Source organism: Pygocentrus nattereri, chromosome 1 (assembly GCF_015220715.1).
Source record: "Pygocentrus nattereri isolate fPygNat1 chromosome 1, fPygNat1.pri, whole genome shotgun sequence".
Lineage (NCBI taxonomy): Eukaryota > Metazoa > Chordata > Actinopteri > Characiformes > Serrasalmidae > Pygocentrus > Pygocentrus nattereri.
The window spans coordinates 7,554,341-7,577,311 of NC_051211.1; the positions used below are offsets into that span (position 1 = coordinate 7,554,341).

At 39.7% G+C, this 22,971-nt stretch overlaps 1 protein-coding gene across 1 annotated transcript; it reads right to left on the reverse strand.

The window, feature by feature from the left end:
• Positions 1 to 1,131: 1,131 nt before the first annotated feature.
• Positions 1,132 to 21,960, reverse strand: LOC108429075 (cytochrome b561). Its single transcript, XM_017700560.2, has 6 exons — positions 21,746 to 21,960; positions 18,686 to 18,898; positions 9,067 to 9,165; positions 8,069 to 8,172; positions 6,166 to 6,323; positions 1,132 to 3,248 (listed from the first exon to the last, which is right to left on the reverse strand). The coding sequence occupies exons 2-6, from the start codon at positions 18,891 to 18,893 to the stop codon at positions 3,056 to 3,058; spliced, it is 762 nt and encodes a 253-aa protein (XP_017556049.1). The 5' UTR covers positions 18,894 to 18,898; positions 21,746 to 21,960; the 3' UTR covers positions 1,132 to 3,055.
• Between the last annotated feature and the right edge of the window lie 1,011 nt (positions 21,961 to 22,971).

Consider the following 22,971-nt stretch of genomic DNA (forward strand, 5'->3'; position numbering starts at 1 on the left):
CTTTGCTTGTGTGTAAAAGTGATTTCAGAGCCACTCGGTTCTCCCTGATGGAAACTGTTTACCTTCAGTGTTTTGTGCTTCTGATCATTTTAATAGACGTCAGCGTCACTAATTAATGACCTTCTATTAAAAGACTGGTTTACCAAGAGAGACGCTGGAGGACTTTCACCTGAAATGAGTTCATGAAGCGAGTCTTGTTATAAAAATGATAACAGGACATCAGAGCCAGAATTACTCTTTTAGTACTTTCGATACTTAAGTACATTTGAAGGTAAATACTTTTGTACTTTTACTCAAGTGGAGGTCTAAAGGGAGGAACTTCTGTTACTGGAGTAATATTTTACCTTGGGTACTGGGTGGGATACTGACCCACCGCAGCTCCTCTGATCAGTAAGGTCCTCGCGACGCGTGGCGGAGGGGCACAAGCAGGGCGCTGTGAGGAAAAATAGTACCCAAAGAAAACGTAACCTTTTCGAATTCAGCGGTATTTTACCCCCATCAGCGCGACATATAAAAACTTAAACGACACAGGAATGTCCACTAGTCAATTTGGATAGCAGATAAAATGGTGATCTGTGTGGACGTGGCGTCTGGTTCCTAGTATTACGATGGTGATCAATTCGGACTCCGCAGGTTTCTCTAGAAAGGTGCGCTTCACACCGAACCACTGAATGACCTCGCTTAACCTTCCAGGGTAACTTTGCAGAACAGGTATGATAGTGGTCATAACACACATCTGTGTCACCACTATGAATGACCAGTGAACCTGTGTGTCGCTTTATTTTAGATGGGAAAATGGGGTTAGATGGGAAATTTCTTTGGGTAGTATTTCACGCATCTCTCAAGTTTCGGGCCATATATTAATAATCATTTCATGTAATAACTTTCTGTGCGGCAGATTTAAAAGGTACTAAACACTAAAGACGCCTGGTTCCCATCACCGTCACTGTTAACCATTCTGACAGTTTGGTACATTTCTCTAGAACCAGTCTGAATGATCTTGTGTACATCTTAACACCTTAACTATGCAGCAAGTTTGAAAAAACTGGTGGAACTCCCCTTTAAAAAGTGATAATGTAGAGAGAACAAGACATGATGCGAAAGTACAAAGCAAACACAGCACAAAGGAACTCTGGAACTTGGCACAAGCCAACTGAAGCTCTTTTAATGATCTCTAGGCCTTTCGCATTTATGTCACTACTTAAGACAGCATTACACAAGATAACAAAACCAGCAGACACACGGCTTTTTAAATAGTGCAAAACAGATACGGTTAAAACAAACATGACAATGACTGCAGAATACAGTACCAGAATGGAATACATAGCCATTCATATATTCTCTCCAAGACCTTTAAGTGATGGTCTTGTTGATGTTAGGATTCATGTCCAGTTCTCACACATTAAAACAACAGCACAGTTCAACATAACACTCGTTTGATATTTGATATTAAAGCTGCAACACTGACTTTACGCTGTGGAATAGTGTGTGTGGCACTTGAGGTTTTGGTTTGGACAGCCAGTGAACACTATTCTTACATAGTTTTAAATAAATCACATAAACATGGAAGAAACCTAATGGCATGCAAAACTCAGAATCAGCAAATATTAACATGGTTGAAGCCGATTATATTAGACACTTCTGCATAATGAGGTTTCACAGGAATCATTAACTGTGATTTCCTTTCACGCAGAACAGCAAACAGTCCTTCTTTCTCAGCTAAGTTCTAGTTTCTCAGCCCAATATGGCACTAATAAATATTAAGGAAGGCACGGAATTATTTGGCATAGAGTGCCCAGTCATTTAAAATAATCTGAAATAATATTTTCATTTAGCAACACCATTTACAGACGTCTGTGACATCATGTATGTATCTAGGAGATCACACGGTACCAACGCACCTTGTCTGGAACTGAAAACTAACACAGCAGTGGACAGTTTGGCAGTAACACCTACTACAACGTTAGGACAGAAACCCGGGAGATTCATTTGCCTGCCAAAAAATACGCAAATTATATCAAATGATACTTCTTGTATAAATGGCTTTGTGGCAACAAAACAATTGTTAATGACGACCGTTGGCTGTGGTTCTGTTACACAGATCTATAGATAGAAAAATTAAAATCTACCCTGTGATGACTTTCCTTAAACACAAGGAGGCAGTGTTAGACAGCACACGGTAGCAGCTTGTTGGTCTTTTTTCCAGGAGACCAAAACATTTGGCCTGTCAAAGTTCACACTTGCAGTTTTGTGTAATTGCATGCGTGATCACATTCTTTTGCAGCAAGTGTCCTAAATGTGTCCCATTTCGCAAAAAAATGCAAAATGTAAAGTAATCTCATCTTTTGATACTTTCACTCCACTACAAGTCACAGTAAAATATCCTACTTTATTGACTTACAATAAAAGTAAATCGTTTTTTTTCCTTCTCCTGTAAAGTTGGAGATATGAGGTTGTGTTCCGACAGCAGCGATAAATTTCAAAGCAAGTGCTTTTGTACATTAACACAAGTAAAACATAAACAGAGCATGTAGACCTTGAGTATTTTTACTCAAGCACTGGATTTGTGTAGTTTGCCCACCACTGTACATTCAGTGGTGGTGTTATAACGCTGTTTTGGAAAAACCAGGGAAGAACATTGTCACTAGAACACTGGCAACTGTCTGTCCAACAAAGGTAAAATACATATTCATGGTCTTAACCAGTGCTTATGCACTGAGTAAAGTCGTGAATTCATCATGTTAGTGTGCACTCAAGCAAACCCACAAACTGCAAGTGTGGACTGAGAACGACCAGCTGTCTTTCACTGGTTAATCATGTTAAACAGCCAATCAGAAGCTTGACAAACCTGCTCGGTTACTGAAAGAGAGCATAGTGAACATATGCTTTACTTAGCCTTGCAGAACAAAACTGACCCTGTGGTTACAGTGATTCCTGGCTGGAGTTTTGAGGACACAGTCTGGTTCAGAGGAACTGAGGAGTGTGAGTGTGGGGGCTGAAAGGTGGAGGCTAGAAAGTAAACCTTGGGAAGAGTAGAGGGCATTGTGTGGCTGTGTTATGGTGAGCTGGGCCCGGAGCCCTCACCGAGTGTGTTAAAGTGCACGGACAGGGCCTCTTCCTCGGGGTTCGGGGGCCGTCGGAACTCTTCTCTACTCACCACGAAGCCCACCAGGATCACAAAACATACCAGCAGCAGGCCAAGGACATTCGCCAGAGCTGCCTCAGGAGCTAACTTGGAGGATGAGGATCTAAAGCAACAGGACAGACATCACAGTCAGTGCAACTCTGATTTAAATGTCAATGTGATGCTGCCAGATTTAAAAAAACATTTATTGGTAAAAATCTAGACAAGGGGTGATAATTTAGCTAATCAGGAATTTGAAAAAAGGTGTGTTTAGTCTGGGAAGAGAAGTTAATTATTTTCTCATTTGTAAATGATTTTAACAGCATGTGAAGCAGAAACTTAAAGAGCCTACAGCTGATATTGCGTGTCACATCAAGTTAAATGGTTATACCCAAGCATTGCGGTATATGCAAATATTTCAAACAGAAAGCTGTAAAATTAATCAAATTTCTTTATACTAACATGCATAACTACATCACAAAATATCAGTTTGAAATGTGAATCAAATAGAAACAAATTGGTGATATTCAATTGTAAAAATGGGTAAAAGGCCCATCCATAATCTCGGTCCAAACTATTGGCCATTGCATTTGAATATACTCTGTGTACACTTTATTACATACACCTACATTGTATCCACACTCATTGCCTATTTTTCCAGCTCCACTTACTGTATAGCTGCACTTTGTAGTTCTACAGTTACAGACTGTAGTCCATCTGTTTCTCTGATACTTTGTTACCCCCTTTTTACCCTGTTCTTCAGTGGACAGGACCCCCATGGACCATCACAAAGCAGATAATATCTGGGTGGTCGATCATTTTCAGCACCACAGTGACACTGATGTGGTTGTGGTGTGTTAGTATGTGTTGTGCTGGTACAAGTGGATCAGACACAGCAGCGTTGCTGGAGTTTTTAAACACCTCAGTGTCCCTGCTGGACTGAGAATACAATCTACAAAGGGGACCAACAAGGTAGAAGTGGCTAATAGAGTGGACAGTAAGTGGATGCAGTGTTTAAAAATATAAATAAAGTCAAAAAGTGCTCAGTAAGTGTATTAGTTTGGTTTTGTAAACTGATGTGTTTGCATAGAAATAAAAAACTGTCTTTGCTTAAATTTATTTGCAAGTTTAGGTAAATTTTACACAATTCCTTTTTAGACTGGCACACAAAGCCATAGGCTGCACTGCTGATCAGTGCTTTTAATGGGTGCATCAACCAAAGTAAAACAGCTGCGCAGAATAAAACCGTATACACTGCATCTGTGCACAGCCTGAATATAGTTAATCATGAAGCATAGAAAAGCAACGTGACTCACTTTGCACAGTGACTCACTCTCCTAACAGCGCTGCATTAGGATACTCTTGGCACTGCGGAAGTGATTTGCCAATCCGTTTTTATTCTAAAGCGTGTTTGGAGCTTTCATTTAGAGGTTTGCCTATGATGACTCAAGCTGTTCTAAATAACTGAGGCCATTAATGATGGCGTATGTCAGACTAGCTGTGATATTAATCTTTTAATACTCAATTAACGCAGGCCAAATCTGATCTCCAGTAGATTGTGATACGGAGCACACGGTTTCCTGATTTTTGTCTGTGAAGCTTCATTACACCTACTGCTGAATAAAGCTAGTGATGTTGGCACCTAAGAGCAGTCTATAATATGAGAAGGCTGGAACTGAGGACATGTTAATCTTCAGTATATGCAGTACTGTGTAGATGTCAGAGACCAGCTGTCATTTAGTCCATTTCAAAGCCATTAAGAACAAGTTATTCATTTTTCAGGAAAAAAAAAGCAGAAAACATACTTTACAGTAAATTACAAAGAAACCTGAACACCTGCATAATGTCACATTTTCAGTATTTATTGTGTCCACTCGTTCGCCTTCATTACACCATTCTTTCTTTCATCTTTGGGAGACCTGCTTTCAGTTTATCAAAGAAATTGGCAGGGATGATTTTCAACCCCTCCAAAGTTCAGTCTTAGAAGTTGTATTTTCTGGTTCTCATGATCTTAATGATCTTAAGCATTCAGTGATGTTGAAGGTTGGTCTCTGGTGTGGTCAGCCCATTGATCTGAGAACACCAGCAGTTTCTTTGTTTGATCTACAAGTTTCTTCTTTTTCTGTTTTCTCAATAGGAGGTTCTTGACAGCTACACACGGTTAAGTGCTGCTTACCTGGTGGAGACCGTTTTGGTGGTCTATCAGGACGTATTAGGTTATTAGGAGTCCCAACATCTGTTCTTGAAACTCCTGTTTATCATTATTTTTACTTTGACTTTCCTGTTTCTTATCAAAGTGGTTTATCTTATATCCAACCCCCTCAGAAACATCTCCTGAAAAATGAACAGCTTATCCTTTAATTGCTGTTTTGAATGGACATTATGAATGGAGGGTGGTTTCTGACTTGTGTATAGTACTGTGTTACATATTTAATAGTAGTTACTCAATAATAACCTTACTTAATAACTTAACCTCTATTTACAAATTAAATCTTATATATAATATAAGATATATAATATATAATATCTTTAGCATTTTTGATCAAATATTCCTTTCAAGTTCTTACAAGTTACTTTTAAGTCATCCTACATTTCATATTTTACTGCTGTCTCTCAGCTTTTCTACACCTGAGTTCACATTATTGAATTACCAATCCCACTATGAGTTTATTCAGAGCAGCAAAGCAAAAAAGAATCAAAGCAGTATTGCAAAAAAATAAATAAATAAATAAAATTTCATCCCTTACATTTGTTCAACTACATGCTTAAATCATCACAAACATGCCTCAAACTTTTGAGTTGTCAAGCGACCTCAAAAAGACTGGCTTATGTGGTTTGTGACCCCTATGACATACTGTTATCTATAAAAATGGACAAAAGTACAGATAAAAACACCTTTAGTGCAAAACTAAAGAAGCAAAGATCAGACAAACTTGTCTTGGCTGATCGAGTGCATTTTGGTGAAGGGGGGGGGGGTGTAGGGTACGTACACTTAATTTCTGGCCAAACTATTACTTTCATAAAAGCATGACGGCACTCACTGGCTGCTGAAGAGCAGTTTCTCTGTGATGCCCATGAGAGAGGAGCCCACAGCCATGGCCAGCAGCACCAGGCCGAAGAAGATGTGCAGTGGCAGGTACCAGCTCCGCAGTAAAGTGGACGCCCAGGGGAACAGGAAAAAGGCCAGGCCCAGCAGCCACTGCACAGAGAGGCATAGAGGAAGACTGTGCTCAGTGTAAACATGCGTGAAGAGCTTTTTATAACTGCAACGTTTCAATTTTGTGCTGCTGCACAACAAAAATAAGGAAATCTGTCTCACGCAGCTAATCAGATGTACTGTCTTTCCCCAGAGCCTTGGAACATTTCACATTTCTGTCTGATAAATAGTGCACAGCTAAATATGAACTGAAACGACCAGAAGAACAAGAAGGCAGAGACATGGAAGTGGTGGGACAGCCTACCAGTAAAAATTATAATTCAGTAGCAAAACATTTTGAGATACATAGAGAGATATATTATATTATATAATAATATATTATATTATATATTCACTCATCTGCCTCCCCACACATATGTACTTGAGTGACATCCCATTCCTAACCCATAGGGTTTAATATGATGTCAGTCAACCCTTAGCAGCTATATCAGCTTCAACTCTGCTGCGAAGGCTTTCCATAAGGTTTCAGACGTGTTTATGGGAATTTTTGACCATTTTTCCAGAAGCACATTTTGTGAGGTCAGACACTGATGTTGAACAAGAAGGCCTGGCTCGCAGTCTCCGCTCCAATTCATCCCAAAGGTCTTCTTTTGGGTTGAGGTCAGGACTCTGTGCAGGGCAGTCGAGTTCTTCCACACCAAACTCGCTCATCCATGTCTTTATGGACCTGCTTTGTGCACTGGTGCGCAGTCATGTTGGAACAGGAAGGGGCCGTTCCCAAACTGTTTCCACAAAGTTGGGAGCATGAAATTGTCCAAAATCTCTTGGTCTGCTGAAGCATTAAGAGTTCCTTTCACTGGAACTAAGGGGCCGAGCCCGACTCCTGAAAAACAACCCCACATCATGATCCCCCCTCCACCAAACTTTACACTTGGCACAATGCAGTCAGACAAGTATCATTCTAATGGCACCTCAGCATCCGCTGACCCCACTCTGTCATTTTTGCGTGGCCTACCACCAGAATACCAGTTGACAGTGGAATATTTAGTCGCGAGGAAATTTCACGACTGGACTTGTTGCACAGGTGGTGTCCTATCACAGTACCATGCTGGAATTCACTGAGCTCCTGAGAGCGACCCATTCTTTCATAAATGTTTATAGAAGCCGTCTGCAGGCCTAGGTGATTGGTTTTATACACCTGTGGCCATGGAAGTGATTGGAACACCTGAATTCAATGGGCATAGGGGACTGAATACTTTTGGCAATATAGTACATATACATACATATATACACATGCTATATACAGTATCTCACAAAAATTATGCTCATAGGAAGTAGAGACGGATATCTTTGATTCCTATGCAAACATCTCCACTATGAATATGTTTTATATTTATGAATGGATAGATTTGTTGTAGGCAAAAACCTTAATGCAAAACCCTCGTTAAACAGTGTCTCAGGCACCAGGCAGTGTATTTGTAATTATTTTGTGCAATATCTTTGTGATGTAGCTTTTAGAGGTCTAAAATGCTTCAAACGTCTTCCATGTTCTTATCAGCCCTGTTGTGAACAACTCTGACTTTTCTAGAACAGAGCATTTAACAACAAATAATCTTTATTTACATCTTAAAAACGTTTAGAAAAAAAAAATCAGTCTTGAGTTCAGTCATGTCTAAGTGGCAATCCCCATGAAATACTTGGAAAAGCTTATGTTATCACAGTAATGAGGAGGTGTGAGAATGTTTAAGTATAGCTAAGGGTTGATGGAGAGGCCAGGAGCAGCTCACCTGCAGGAAGAAGAGTACGAAGGTCAGCATACCACACCAGCTGTGCAGAGAGTACATGTTCGGGATGTTAGAGCTATTGTGGTAATCAAACACTGCCACCAACCCTGAGGAGAGACATCAACAACGTCAGTACACTTTTATTATATTCACGACGAGTGTAAATCTCTTAACTTCACAACAATGAAATCTGATTGTGATTCTTTAGGAAACCACAAAATGCTTCATAAAATTTCACATTTAAAGTTAAAATCTTTAAACTCTAAATTCAGATTTCGACATGATTAAGAATTATTTTTAAAAACACTATTTTGCTGTTGTCAGAAGAAAACCTCGTATCTGCAAAATAGTAACTACAGGAGAAAGAAAAAACTTTACATTTAATGTAAGTCAATGGAACCAGACTTTTTCATGTCATCTTCATGTCATTTTGGGATGTTTCTTTTGGTCCATTTATCATAAAATGTACACACAATGTTAAAGGGCACATCTGACTGTATGAACACACAGATTTACCGTCTAGTAGAATGATTTACACTGTAGTGAAAAAAATGATAATGAAAACAATACACTATACTGTTTTTTGTTTGAAAACAGTCCAATAATTGTGTTTTGGCCCAACATGTGGGCATAATTTAGTGAGTATTACAGTAATTCATTATAAAATTATTCTAACATTCCAAAATTGATGTCTATAGTCACAATACTTTATTGAATATTCTTATCATTATTGATTACAATCAATTAAAACATTCTAAAATAAATGCACTGTTGACTTGCCATCTTAAGATTGTTGCATTTTTAGATCCTTACATATTCAAATAATGATCCTTTGTTGCTGATCTGCAGTGGGTTTTGCCGTTCTCTCTTACCAAGGTGTGTTCTTCAGCATAACAAAGGCAAAAAGGTGGATCAGACACCAATGACAATAGAGTCTGATCCTGACAAACAGACAAAGGTCTGTTCGTTTAAACACGTACATACACATATGCAGGTCTTACCCACGATGCTGATAATGAGAGCCATCATGTGTAGCAGAGCGTGGAGAATCTTCACTGAGCGCTTACTCTCATTTCGGAACACACGGTACACCAGCACACCTGGCAGAGACACAGGTAAAAAGTACAGCAATGTGCACATAAAGTTAGACTCAAATCATGTTGCTCTTCATGACATCCAAAAAAATAAATAACAAACTTAAGAGAAGAAAAGGGAAACTTTTAGATATGGCGTGATACCACTTTTTCTATTCTGATAACAATACAGGCCTGAAGGGCTGCAACAAACGACTAATTTGATAGTCGAATAATCAATTGATAACAAACAAATAATCAATTATTCGGATTATGAATCACTACATTACCAAATAACTTTTATATAGCTTGTAGCTTTTAAATTTAGCTTGAGGTTGTTTTATGCATACCTAACAATGAAGACAATAAATATGAATAGCATTCAAGAATTCACCGCTTTAATGAACTGTCCTGCTCATACAAAAGATAAAAAAAAAAAACTCCAATCTATTTTTTCCAACCAAGTATGTACAAAGTTGCAGCAAGAAAATGTAAGAAAACTTAATTCATTTTCCTTTAATCAAGTAAATAAAACAACATTCTAAATCTAAATGTTAATTTAAACAGTGCAGTCTGTGCTGTTCATTTTGCCGTCTGTATAAACTCTACTGCAACTAAATTTACAATCTCAGGTCTTTACTGAAATGGAGGAAAGTCAGTATTTCTAACTAGCTAGCACAACTATCGCGCGTCCCAAGCCACACACTGCACTAATGAGTGCACTTCTAATGATATATGCCTAGTATTATGTGGTTTGGGACGCAGCAAATCTTACCGAAATAAATCTTCTTCACAGTGAGCCGCCGTGTTTCCACTTCAGGCGCTCCAGAATGAAGTATGTGATCTCATGCCAGCTAAGTTCGCTTTACAAACAGCCCAACTGACAACAGTTTAGCTCCACACTTTGGAGGATTTTGTTCTTGAGGATGCCATCGCGCTGTTAACTCTGCGCTGAGCGGTAATGTCAAAACATTCCTAGTGAATGTGAGACCGACGCGTAGTGACGTCACCAACTAATCGACTACTAAATTAGCTGCCAACTCATTTGGTCGTAGATTTTAGTTGACTAAGTCGAATAATCGTTGCACCCCTAACCTGCACCACCTCGTTGTCTATAGCGGCAACACCAACCAGTCAAGGACTATTCATTATATTATAAGCCAGAATGAAATGTTATGCTGACATTTGTAAAAGCCTTAGCATTGTGTGAAAAGTGAAATGCTTCAATTAAAAATAGTTCATTTAAAGCTTAGTATCGGTCAAAACTCAAGGTGTCAATATCAATATCAAAAAAGAGAAAGTGGTACTGTGCCACTGTCTTTTCTAACGGCACTACTTGTAATCTACACCAATGCACCAAAACGTTATGACCACCTGCCTAATGTGCTGTTAGTCCTCACATGATACCAAAACAGCTCCAATCCACAGAGGCATGGATTCTACAAGAACTCTGAAGGTGCTCTATGTTATGTGGCATCAAGATGTTAGCAGCAGATCTCTCCTTCAAGTCATGAGATGGACACATGCTGTTCCAGCACACAGATGCTCAATTAGATTGAAATTTGGAGAACACCTTGAACTTGTCATCATGCTCCCCAAACCATTCCTGAACTATGTGTGCAGTGTGGTAGGGCGCATTATCCTGTTAAAATTGGCTACTGACATCGGGGAAACCACTGCCATGAAGGGGTGTGTGTACCTGGTCCACAACGATGTTTAGGTAGGTAGCACATGTCAAACTGGCTTTCACATAAATGCCCAGACGCAGAGTTTCTTATCAGAGCGCTGTCCAGATCATTACATTCCTTACATCAGCTTGCCTCCTTCTCACAGTGCATCCTGATGCTATCACTTCCCCAGGTAAGCATCACACGTGTCCAGCCATCCATGTGATGTAAAAGTCATCGGTCATCATCCCAATGTAGTGCTTTCAGCAGTGGACAGAGATTAGCATGAACACTCTGACCGGTCTGATTGTATGTAGTCCTATACACAGCAGGGTGCAATGCACTGTGGGTTGTGACACATTCCTCCCGTAACCACCATTCTAAATTTCTGTGACTTGTGCCACATTGTGTCAGTTTGGACAAGACAGGATAGCCTTTGTTGCCCTCACGGATCGATGAACCTTGGGTGACCACCACTCTGTCGCTTGCTGTTTGTCCCACTTTGGCTGGTCATAATGACTTGGTCCTTGTCAAAGTTGCTCTGGTCTTCTCACCTGTCCATTTCTCCCACATCCAACACATTGATTAGAAGAACTGACTGTTTGCTTATTGCCTAATATACCTAAGACTTTGATATTATGACATAATTAATGTTATTTGCTTCATTGGTCATAATGTCTTGGCTCATCACTGTATGTTTTTCTGATTTCAACACGGGCCCTGGATGAATACTGATTCATTGCTCTAGTGTATACTACTATAGGGCTGAGATGACAAAGTTCTTTCTTCTTGATGGCCTGTTTTTGAATTCATTTTTTCTGTGATGTCATGAGAACCACCTTATTTACATCCACATATTCAGGTTACTGCAGTTTAGCTTCGCTCTAAAGCGAGAGGCACAATATAGGACAGAACAGAGCTTGTGAGAACGGAGCTTATTTACAGATATTTGTCTTAAAGGCACAGGAACAAAAACAGCCTGTTTAAAAGTGGTCATATAAAAATGAATTATAAATTATAAAACCACCAATTTTACAAGTGGACCTCAAGTGTAAATGTGATATTTAAAAACTACGAACTTTAAAACGGGGTACTTAAAGCGCTTTCTATCTAAAAGAGTGAAGTACAAAGCGTCTAAGACGCTCTGCCCACATGAGTGTTTGGTATCTTTTGCACACAAAGCTGGCCACAACTATCAGGATTCTGTCAGCTGCATTCTGATTGGCCATTCGTATGTCCGTGTATACGCACTTCCATGGAGCATTTATTTTTATCATTCAGATGGGAAACAAAGTTCTGGTTTTCCAGCTAAATTCTAGCCAGCAATAGTGAACAGCTGTCTGCACTGGACTCTGTGATGAAAACTAAGCCTTTTAGAACAAGATATATCTACAAGAGTTTCACCATCGCTTCTTATTTTGTTGTTGTTGTTCTGCAAACCAGTCAAATTGTGTTTGACTCTTCTGATAGGCTTGCAAGACTGGTTAAAGTTATTTTTTCATATTAACATTAGACCTCCTATGCCTTCTGTGATCGCATCACCCACTTCACTTTGTGTTATGTTGTGATACAAGTCAATAATTCAAGCTAGATTTGTTACAGAACCTAATGGGATTCACTCTTTTGTTCACTCAATATCTGATCTAGCATTTTCTGCTGGTATCCGCTGATGTCCGTGCCGTTTCTACAAAACACTGGACATGCACAAAAACAAATAAACATTGTGTTGTTCTTATTTTCTCCTTGTTTATTCAGTCTTTACAGAAATCCTGGGCCTTTAGATTGAAAACAGTAGGGACTTGGGTTAAATAAGTTAATAAGATTAAGATAATGAGATAATCATAGCCAACTCGAGCTTTCTTTCACTGCAATCCACATTTGCATCATTAAGTGAACAATCCCTTTAATAATCTCATAGTCTCGAGTGTCCCCAGTGCACGAATCCCCTCAGGCCTGTTCTTAGCCACGTCAATCTGAACAACTCTTCTCCTAATGGAACAGCAACCTTTCAGGTTTAGTGTCCTAATCGAATTGCCGTAGTGAAGGCTGAAGAGATTAGCAGGACAAAACACATCTGTTTCAGCTGGGGGTTCAATTCACTGCCCCTATGGCTGAACAATAATACGTTAATTACAGCCATCAAACACAAAGCAGCACCACCTGTTTCAAATTACAAACCGATATATAAGCCTGGGTCTTCTGCAGTTTTCCTGGACTAATCTTAATAAAGCTGTTCTCATTTTACGTGACTTTCTGTTTCACTTGTCAGAGAACAGGACGAGTATGAAACCGTGCCTAAAGCGCGGTCCATTAAGACTACATATTAACCAGCTTAACTACATATTAACTTCCAAGCCAGATTGTATAACTGCGACGTCGTCTGACAATCACCATACACACCACTTAAAGGTAATGATGGCTGTGCTGAGATTTTGTACATGTAAAATTATCACAAGAAAAAGTTAGAACAGCACAGCACACAGCCTCTAACTGGGTAACAAACCACAAGAAGGATGTTCCATTTTCAACATGATACTGAGCGATAAGACTGAATTACTAAGTACTAGTACTAGTATTAGATAGACTACTAACTGAAAACAATCAAATGAAATTGTTTACATTAAAAAAAAAGGAGGAGCAAACGATACAGACTATACAGATAATGATTAGTCCTTGGCAACACTCTTGAATGCAAAGCTCATTCATGTCTGCGCCGGTCATTGAACAGGGCACACAGAGAGAGAGGTGGGCCTCTGACTCGTAGGGCAGTAACTCTCTTCTATAGAAAGTAGCAAAGGTTTGTGCAAAAGTCCATAAGTTGGCTCTATTAATGAAGCTTTGCATTCCAAAACATTGTATATCCACTAGTAACAATTTTGGATAGTGAAGATAATCTTTGATCTTGGAGGAGATTTAGGAGGCCACCAGTTTTGGACCCTGGCCTGTAATACTCCAAGTCTCCTCACCCCAAGAGACTCATACAGAACAGAGTGGGAGATTCTCAGAGACATGAATCCTCTGTCGCAAAATGGACAGAGTCACCTTTCTTAGGGACCAACTGTAAATGCATCAGTGTCATAAAACGATCAGAGTTGATGTCGTGACTTAAATGTTCTGTTTCTGTCCTCAGGAAGGGTCATAAAATGCAATTTGCTGTTATTATTCAAAACACGAAAACAGAGCATAAGTGGCCATCCCAAAAACAACCCTTCAGCATTCTGCTTAACAATGAACAACACCTAAAACAGTAGTGGCTCCCTCAGAGCATGTTTATCTCATATTTTTAAAAGCTACTATTGTAGCGACTCTACTATCAGTGCTTACTTTAAAGGGAAATTCCTGCGATTTTCCAAAAACTCATCATAATTAAGAGACCCTTATTAGTCGTTGTGATTAAGGTGAAATTTCACCTCTGCATTTAACCCATCCGTGAAGTGAAACACCACATACACACTAGTGAGCACACACACACTAGGGGGCAGTGAGCACACTTGCCCGGAGCGGTGGGCAGCCCAATCCGCAGCGCCCGGGGAGCTGTTGGGGGTTAGGTGTCTTGCTCAAGGACACCTCAGTCATGTGCTGTCGGCTCTGGGGATTGAACCTGTGACCTTCCGGTCACGAGGCTGGTTCCCTAACCTCCAGCCCATGACTGCCCTTTAAATTAAATGATGTAAGCAAACTCATTGAGTAGTTTAACGCAAAATGCTTCATTCTAAGGAAACTTACCGAGTCAGAATTGTTCACAACGATGGTGAAATGAACCAGACGTCTGAGGTTAATGCCTCTAAAAGCTCCCTCACAGAAAGTTATAAACACAAAATGGTTATGAATCCACCCTAATGAAGCCTGGCATATTGTTTTACGATAGTTTTAGTAAAGAAATCAGCATGAAAAACTGGTGGAATTATTCTTTAATATCAGTACAGACTATTTCCTTAACTGCAGTCACCTTGATTGCAGTGGTTAATGATTACTAGACACAGCACACAATTATATCTCTGACATCTGCTCTGTGGGTTTGTTTCTAATTTGGTCTGTGTGGAACAAGAACAAGTGACCTACACTAGATTTACTGTGTTTCTGGATTTCTGTCTCTTACCATGGATTATCTACTACATATCACTCTGTTTACACTGGTTCTTATTGAGATTTGAGCTTATGCAGTATAGGTGTTGCTTCAAATGTGTACATAATCCCTCTGAAGATAATATATTATCAACTCAACTGTGGACAAAAGTAAGTAAACTGAAAGACAAAACTGTTGATATATTTTCTTTTTTGTGGAAATGATGTACACTTTAATTATTTAATATCTGATCAAAATGAAAAAGTACAAACTATTCATTTTCCAGCATCAGGAAAAAGCACAAAAAAATAACACTTAAGCTTCAACAACTGGATATAACATCAATTTTTATCACATTTAGTATCTCAACCTTTTCCTTTATTACAGCTTCCATTCTTTTCAGAAGACTTGCTTTCAATTTATCAAAGATATCTGCAGGAATCTTGCACACCTCTAAAGTTCAGTCTTAAAGGTTGGTTGCATTTGCTACTGCTCCCGATCAGAGATATCATAATTACAAGTGTATTCGGTGCATAAAATCTTTAAACCTCCACATCTCAGATGGCCAGGTTTGGTGCTCTTATGCACTTATGTATTGTATTGCACTGTTCTGTGTTCAGCTGTGTTCCTTTTCTCTGGGTATCAACAGTGACGTTTTGTTTTTTAGCAGTATCTGAGCTCAGGACCAGCTTTCTCTCTAACCTACTGGTAACTAGCAAAGATACTTTCTCTAGATAGACAAAGCACTTCCTCTAAGTCGTTCTGGATAAGACCCTCTGCTAAATGCTGTAAATGTGCTCGAGTGCATTTTGTTGTCTCTTTTCTCATTAAGGGCTTCTTGACAGCTACACATCCTTTCAGTCCCACAATGTTGAGTCTTCTCACATTTGAAGGATGAACAGAGTGGAGCTTGATTTTCTCCTCTCAATGATGAAAGCTTTAAGCACTGTTTATCTGATGGGGACAGGTTCGGTGGTCTACCAGGACTTGCACGGTTGTTAGGAATTTCACTTTCTCTGTATCTACTAATTATTTTCTTTATGACTCCAGCTTTGTAAACTGCTGTTTTTTCCCACTTATTTTGCTTTGATGTCTTCTTCATTATGCAAGTCGATTATCTTATATTTAATCCCCTCAGAAACATCTCCCACATAAAGATTAACTTGTATTTATTGAATTTCATTTGCATTATGTAACATCTTTCTACATCATTTGAGCTCAGCAACCGCTCCGTATACTGCGATTTCAAGATGAGTGGACGAACAGAAATGCTCTGAAATTACTTGAAATAAAATCTTGTTACAGTGATTTACACTTAAAAATGTTTTGCCATTTTTCTGTAAAATTACCATTTTAGAGATACATGGTTTTGTTAGGACAGTCACAAAAATCAATGCATGATTTTTTAAAAGTATTGTGTTAGAAAAAACTTCTAAGGGTATTCAGATATGACCTTCTCACACTAAGCATGTGTTATTCCAATGATAGAGTTGTGTGGTGGACTGGTAACACCAACATGATGAGTCAAGGCCACACAAACAGTGATTTTTAGAGTCTTCTTTGAACTTCAAAATAACAGCCTGTTTTTATCTCCTCAGCAGTGTTTTCTCCACAGCTAATTTACAGCCAGGAAACTTAAGTCTCTTTCGCTTATTACATAACAACAGCACTAGACTGAAAGGACTAAGCCGGTCCACACTTCTGCCAACACTTCAGGAAGCCCCTTCTAGAGCTTTCCAAAGAACTGGTCAGTCTGCCCTGCCAAGACAAACACCTCAACACGGCCAGGGAAGGAATATGCACCGAGTAAGCGAGAAGCTGTCCATCATCAAATGTAGTCAGTGCTCTTTGTGACCCACCATCATGGATGACTCATCGGTCAGATTTCACAGACGCCAGTGTTTGTGGTTCACTTAAGTGTAATGTTTACAATGCTTTTTGCTATGATCCTTAGACGTCTAGAGTTATTAATGTATTTTTCTCTAGACATTTATATTCCACAGTTGTGACAGAATAAATGACATTTAAGTTCAGTTTATATTCTGAATCATTAGGTTTGGGTTTGATTTTTGAATTTCTCACATTAGAAATGAACAAAAACACGGCAAAAAAGTACATTTTTCCTTTTCAAATTTTCAAGTTCAAATTATAATAAAATCTTATCTTCATACAAACACACATGAGTCATCAATTAAAAGATTAGAATCTGTACTTTTTAACACAAATGCTCTACTAATTTCGGGTTAGAATGAGAAATCATTAAATACTGATATGAGAAGAGGCCATCAAATGCTTATACATTAGTTTTCTCTATCAGAAACTGAATGGCATATTTGAAAATTGCTTTAAACGCATACTGTGGTAAACAAAAGACAGTGCAAAGCCCATGCATTAAGTTTTATATATATGTTTTTCCACTGAATGTCATTGTTCACCTCTGAATTACAAGAGGATCACGTCACCCACCAGGCCATAAGGAACTCAAAATAAGGATGTTGCTACCTGCAACCTAACAATATTGTGCATTAAAATGATGCCATATAAGTGGCAACATCACGGAAACACCCCGTACAAACCAGCAAGGTTTGTCAAATGTGGTAGCTCAGCACAGTAGTAGCCCACACGTTGGGCAGCGGGTGTTACACATTAGTGCTGAAGTATAGTAGTAGCTGAATTTTCACGCGACATCAATTCGATGTGCAGAACTGTTAGTCTGCTTGTAATATGTATGCAGAAATGTTTGGATTTCGGCTTATCTGCAATGACTGGCTTAGACCCAGAGTTCACTGACTGCAAAAAGACGTGCAAACTTGTTATTCCTGTAATCAAAACCAAAATCTTTGCATGTGTCTAAGTTAATCTTTTATCCTGGCACAGTCTACTCGTCAGATCATTTGGCATTGAACTATCAAGACTGCTGTTATTACAATCCAGTCTGAGATTATTCTGAGTACAAGCCAGTTATTGAATAAAACAGATTTGTACTGTTGGCAGTGATGGTCAAAGTGAATGGAGTACACTAAAAGTCTGATTTGCATTACATCTTTTTTGTCTGTTTCCTTTTCACAGTAAGGGCTTCTTGACAGCTACATATCCTTTTAGACCTGTTCACTGCCATTTATCTGATGGGGACAGGGGACAGTTTTGGTGCTCTACCCAGTTTGTCTGTATCTTTTTAATCCATTTCAGCTCTGGTTAAAATAGTCTTTTTTCACTTATCCCCTGTTTTATTCCTTTGCAAATAATTTCATTTGTAGACGGTGCCAGATTTACCCCAAGCACAATTCTGTGGCATGATCAGTGATGGGTGCATGGCCAATATCTAAATTGATTCCACGTTCTCTGAAACAAGTCATTAAGTTTGAAATTAATACTTCAGTTAAAGAAATATTTCAGCGCAAAATCAAACATACAGGGAAAATCTGTTCATTTAATTAGTTAAATGAGTTTAGCCAGTTAACGTTTGTCTTTTTTATATTCGCTTCATATCAGTGTTAAATAGCATCTGTGCTCAGTATTGTAATTTTATTCAACATCCAGTTCTGCCCAAAATGTACATCACAGTATAATTAATGTCTGACTGTTTCTTATATATCACAGTATGTACTGTAGATATATAAACAAAACCATTTCAGATGCTTACATAAACCTATTTGTGGTACCCTTTTGCTTTCGTTGACTCTTTGCAGCAATCACTTGTTTAAGAAAACCATTTAGGTTTTTAAACTTGAAAGACTTTTCACATTAAGAGGGGGTCTCTCAGCTGGTTTGATACCAATAATACCAACATATTCCTGTTTATCTGCAATCTCACCATCTCCATAGAGGAAGACCAGGCCCAGAACCATGCAGAGCGGGTGTACGTTAAACTGCTGTGATGAACCGTCCCAGGCGTAGCCCCCGTAGTAGTGCCCCATCCACACGCCTGTGATTACCACACACGTCACCCCCAGCACCTGGGAACCCGCTACGTACCACGGCAGGGTGCGCACCCCGGCCCAACCTCGCGGGATCCCGTCCATCACGCCTGCAAGAAAGAGGGAGAGGAAGAAACACAGAGCTAAATACAAAAACAAACAGCATCATGTGACAGACTCTGTCATCAATTTCAATGGGAAATGTTAAGCTTTGGCCATACAAAACCACAGAAAGTGACAGATTAACTGGAAGAGCAGAGTCATGTTTAAATAACAGCTCCACCTTACATGTAAACATGAGCTGCAGCTGAAAGACAGTGATCAGATGACAACAAAGTGATCAAAGACAGCTGCCTCCCTGGATATAGCGTAAACTATATCTGACTGCATTTCTAACTCAGCTGCTGTCAGAATGCATTAAATGAAAAGAAGGAAGGACAAAACAGAAAACATGGTCTGCTTATCAAAAAAACGAATAACAGTTGTCATGGTAAAGAAGTTATCACAGAGAAACATTTTTTGAATGTCTGCCAGGATTCTGCCATTAAAAACTACAGTAGGTTTTGGTTTCACAATAATTGCAAATAACTAACTTATTACATGCGAGTCTGTGTTCGGCATAAAAGGTCACTGTGCCTGCATGGCTGTAGGCCTAATACCAAAAATGTGCAGCCAAAACATTGTGCAGGCAGCACAATTTAGCCTCATTTAGTCCATTATCATGTGATACCGTGGTCTCTGGACTGTGTAATAGCGATTATATCACCTCAGTTACCAGCAGAGTAAGAATGATACAGCACACTTGGCCCATTTCATAAAACTTAGTGTTCTCCGTTGCGAAAACAGAGTAATTTGCAATACGTCTCATTCTCATGGCTCCCCATGTGAGTTACTTACCACAAAGTAGGATCTCTCACTTCAAGACTGAGGTCATAGCTACAGTGCCTTTACAAATATTGGCACCCCTGGTAACCGTGAGCAAAACAGGCTGTACAAAACATTCTTTATTGCTGAGCCTTTTAATCTTTCATTCAAAATATTAATAAATATCTAACCCAAGTGCAATAACTGAAACTAAATCTTACCAGGAAATACTTTTTTTTTCCTCAAATCAGTGGGTGCCACAATTATTGGCACCCCATTACAGAATATTTTGTGCAGCTTCCCTTTGCGAAAATAACAGCTCTTCTCCTATAAAGCTTAATGAGATTGGAGAGCCCATGGCAAGAGATCTGAGACTATTGCTCTATACGGAACCTCTCCAGATCCTTTAGATTCCGATGTCGACACTGCGGACTCTCCTCTTTAGCTTATCCCACAGTTGTTCTATGAGGTTTAGGTCAAGGGGCTGGGGTGGCCATGGAAAACCTTAATCCTAAACCATTCTGTGTTGATTCTGAGGCGTGCTTTGGGTCATTGCTTTGCATGCTTTGACTTCTGCTGGTACTTGATGGAGTCTGTGATACCACGCATCTGAATAAATTGTCCAGGGACTCTGGAAGAAAAACAGCCCCACAGTATTAAAGGTCCACCACCATAAGTCACAGTGGGGATGAGCTACTTTTCTGCATGGTTATCTTTGTGTCCATGCCAAACTCTCCTTTGGTGTTTCTTACCAAAAACATCAGTTTTGGTCTCCTCTGACCATAAAACGCAGTCCCACTGAAAGTTCCAATAGCATTTGGCAAACTGCAGGTGCTTGAATTTGCCAGTCCTTCACAGTAGAGGCCTTCATCTGGTAACTCCCCCTAAACAACTTGTGGTTATATAAGTGGTGTGTGACTGTGGTTTCGGAGACATTCTGACTGTAATTTCTGCAATTCCCCATCTGTGATCCTTGGAGATTCACCTGAACCATCTTCCTCATTGTGTGTGGGGTCAGTGAAGACATAGGCCCTCTTCCTGGCAGATTCTTAACATCTCCAGTTGTTTTAAACTTCTAAATTATTGTCCTGATAGTGGAAATGGGCATTTTCAACTGTATTGCTATTTTCTTGTAGCCACCTCCTGATTTGTGTAGCTCACCAACGTTTTGTCGCACGTCACTGCTGCTCTCTCTGGTCTTTCTCATAGTGATGGACGACTGAGGGAACCTGGCTCGTTTCACCTCATATATAATGCCCAGTGAAACAGGAAGTCATGGCTGACCATTTAAGTGTCTCCAATAGCTTGAGTGAACTTAAAAACCTAAAATATTAATAGGAATATACTTCAGTTAGATTTCACTCTTAAGAACTTCTAGAGGTGCCAAAAATATGGTGCACGTAGATTTAAGATTTCAACGTCTGGCAAATTGTAGGAGCTTGAGTTTCTTGAGGTTCAGCAATTTTTTCTTCTGGTGACCAGAAGAAAGAGGTACTTTTCTCAAGGGTACTTTAGCAAATACAGTGGCTCTGAATAGAACCATGAACACTCAACCAACCATCTGCATGTTCTTTGCAGTGAAGCGTGAAGTGGCTTTAAGATTGATGGAGAAGGCTTTGCACATGGTTCCATGTCCTTTTTTTGAAATTGGTGGACATTTTCAAACAGGTTCTACACGGAACCATATACAACACATCATCCATCAGTCTGAAGAACCATGTCACCATGCCAAGAAACCTTGCAGCATCCGAGTGTTCAAGGTTCCATAGAGCCAGTGTGTTTACTAAAGAACCCTTGAGGAACCATCCTTTCCCAGACTTTCCAAGCCCTGCAGCAGCACTGCCCCAACCCACGAAGCGCGCGTCACCATGTTAACTAGTTCATTAGTTTCATCAGGTGCGTTTGGAGCTCCGGGTGCAGGACTGGGCCACCGGGTTGACCGGATTCATGAATTTGAGGTAAACTGCCACATAATAGCTCAACCCGTTACCACCACGCTAAAAACGAGGAATACACATCCTACATAAACAGGTGTCTAGTCTTACTTCACTGCTCTCAGTCTGAGAAGTGAGCTGGAGGACAAGCAAACTAACCTGAGCGGTGTCGGCTGCGTGTTCCGATAAGAAAGTGTGTTCGACCAGTTCTCCAGAGGCTGTGCGGCTTTTAATCGGTTATTTCAGCTCTCAGCGGCTCATATTTCACACGACACGACGCTTACAAGGCGAGGCGGCGTTAGCGTCTGTCTGCTCTCCTCCCTCTCGGTCTTCCTCCCTCTCGGTCTAGTGTTTTTTCTTCAGTCACGACTGAACTTCAGTCCTGTCAGATAAACGGTTGCGAAGGTGACGGGCTGCTTGTAGCCACGCCCACTTCGTCGTTTGCGCTCTCCTCATTGAACAGCTCCTTGGAAAGGGCGGAGTCAACACTGGTCGGTTGCCGTGGTGACCAGACCGCTTTGCGTAATGGTTGTTTATGTGTGCTGAGTTGTATAGGCTAATGCTAAAGGAGTGCTAAAGGAGTGCGGTCAGTTTTAAACACTTTAAAAAAAACACTCGACTCAAATGATTTGTTTATTCATTTAAAAGGACCAAAAGGACTGTTGGCTGGTTACTGCAGCTGCTGCTGAACTGGAGTACTGTTGAAAGGGAAAGCACCACAGACATCCTGAGCGTCTGAGTGTATCCGAGAGCTTCACATCAGATTTTAAAGGGGAATTTCACCAATTTTTCAAAATTCATGCATAATTAAATCTTTAAGAAGTAAATAAAATCAGCAAGACAGGTTTGGTGTGGAATGCCTTACTCAAGAGAAACTTACAGAATCAGAATTGTTTACAGTGGTAGTGATAGGAACCAGACGTCTCAAGCGTTTAATGCCTCTAGAAGCAGAAAGTTATTTCACAAAAAATATAACTAATATGCTGCCTGAGACACTTGTTTATAACAGTTCTGAGATATGGTTTGGGCGTATGATGATAGAAATGACAGAAAAGCACATCTACTTGCATGCCAGTGTTTTAAGGCAAAGTACTACCAAAAGAAACTTTTTTTAATAAAGATTTTCCACTATTTTACTATCATCAACATTACATACAGCATTAAACCTCAGCAGTGAAGGTTCTCTGGTTGTTTTTGGAGAGTAAATGAAATGGCTACATTGGAGTTGTAGACATCTTGACCCCTGGTTCCTATCACCACCACCTTAAACAAATCTGAGTCAGTATGTTTCTCTAAGACGCAAATTTCAATCAAAACTGAATTCCTTTGTACATTTAAATGACTGAATACAGTAGTTTTGGAAAATTAGAGAGAGCTGCAGTGCT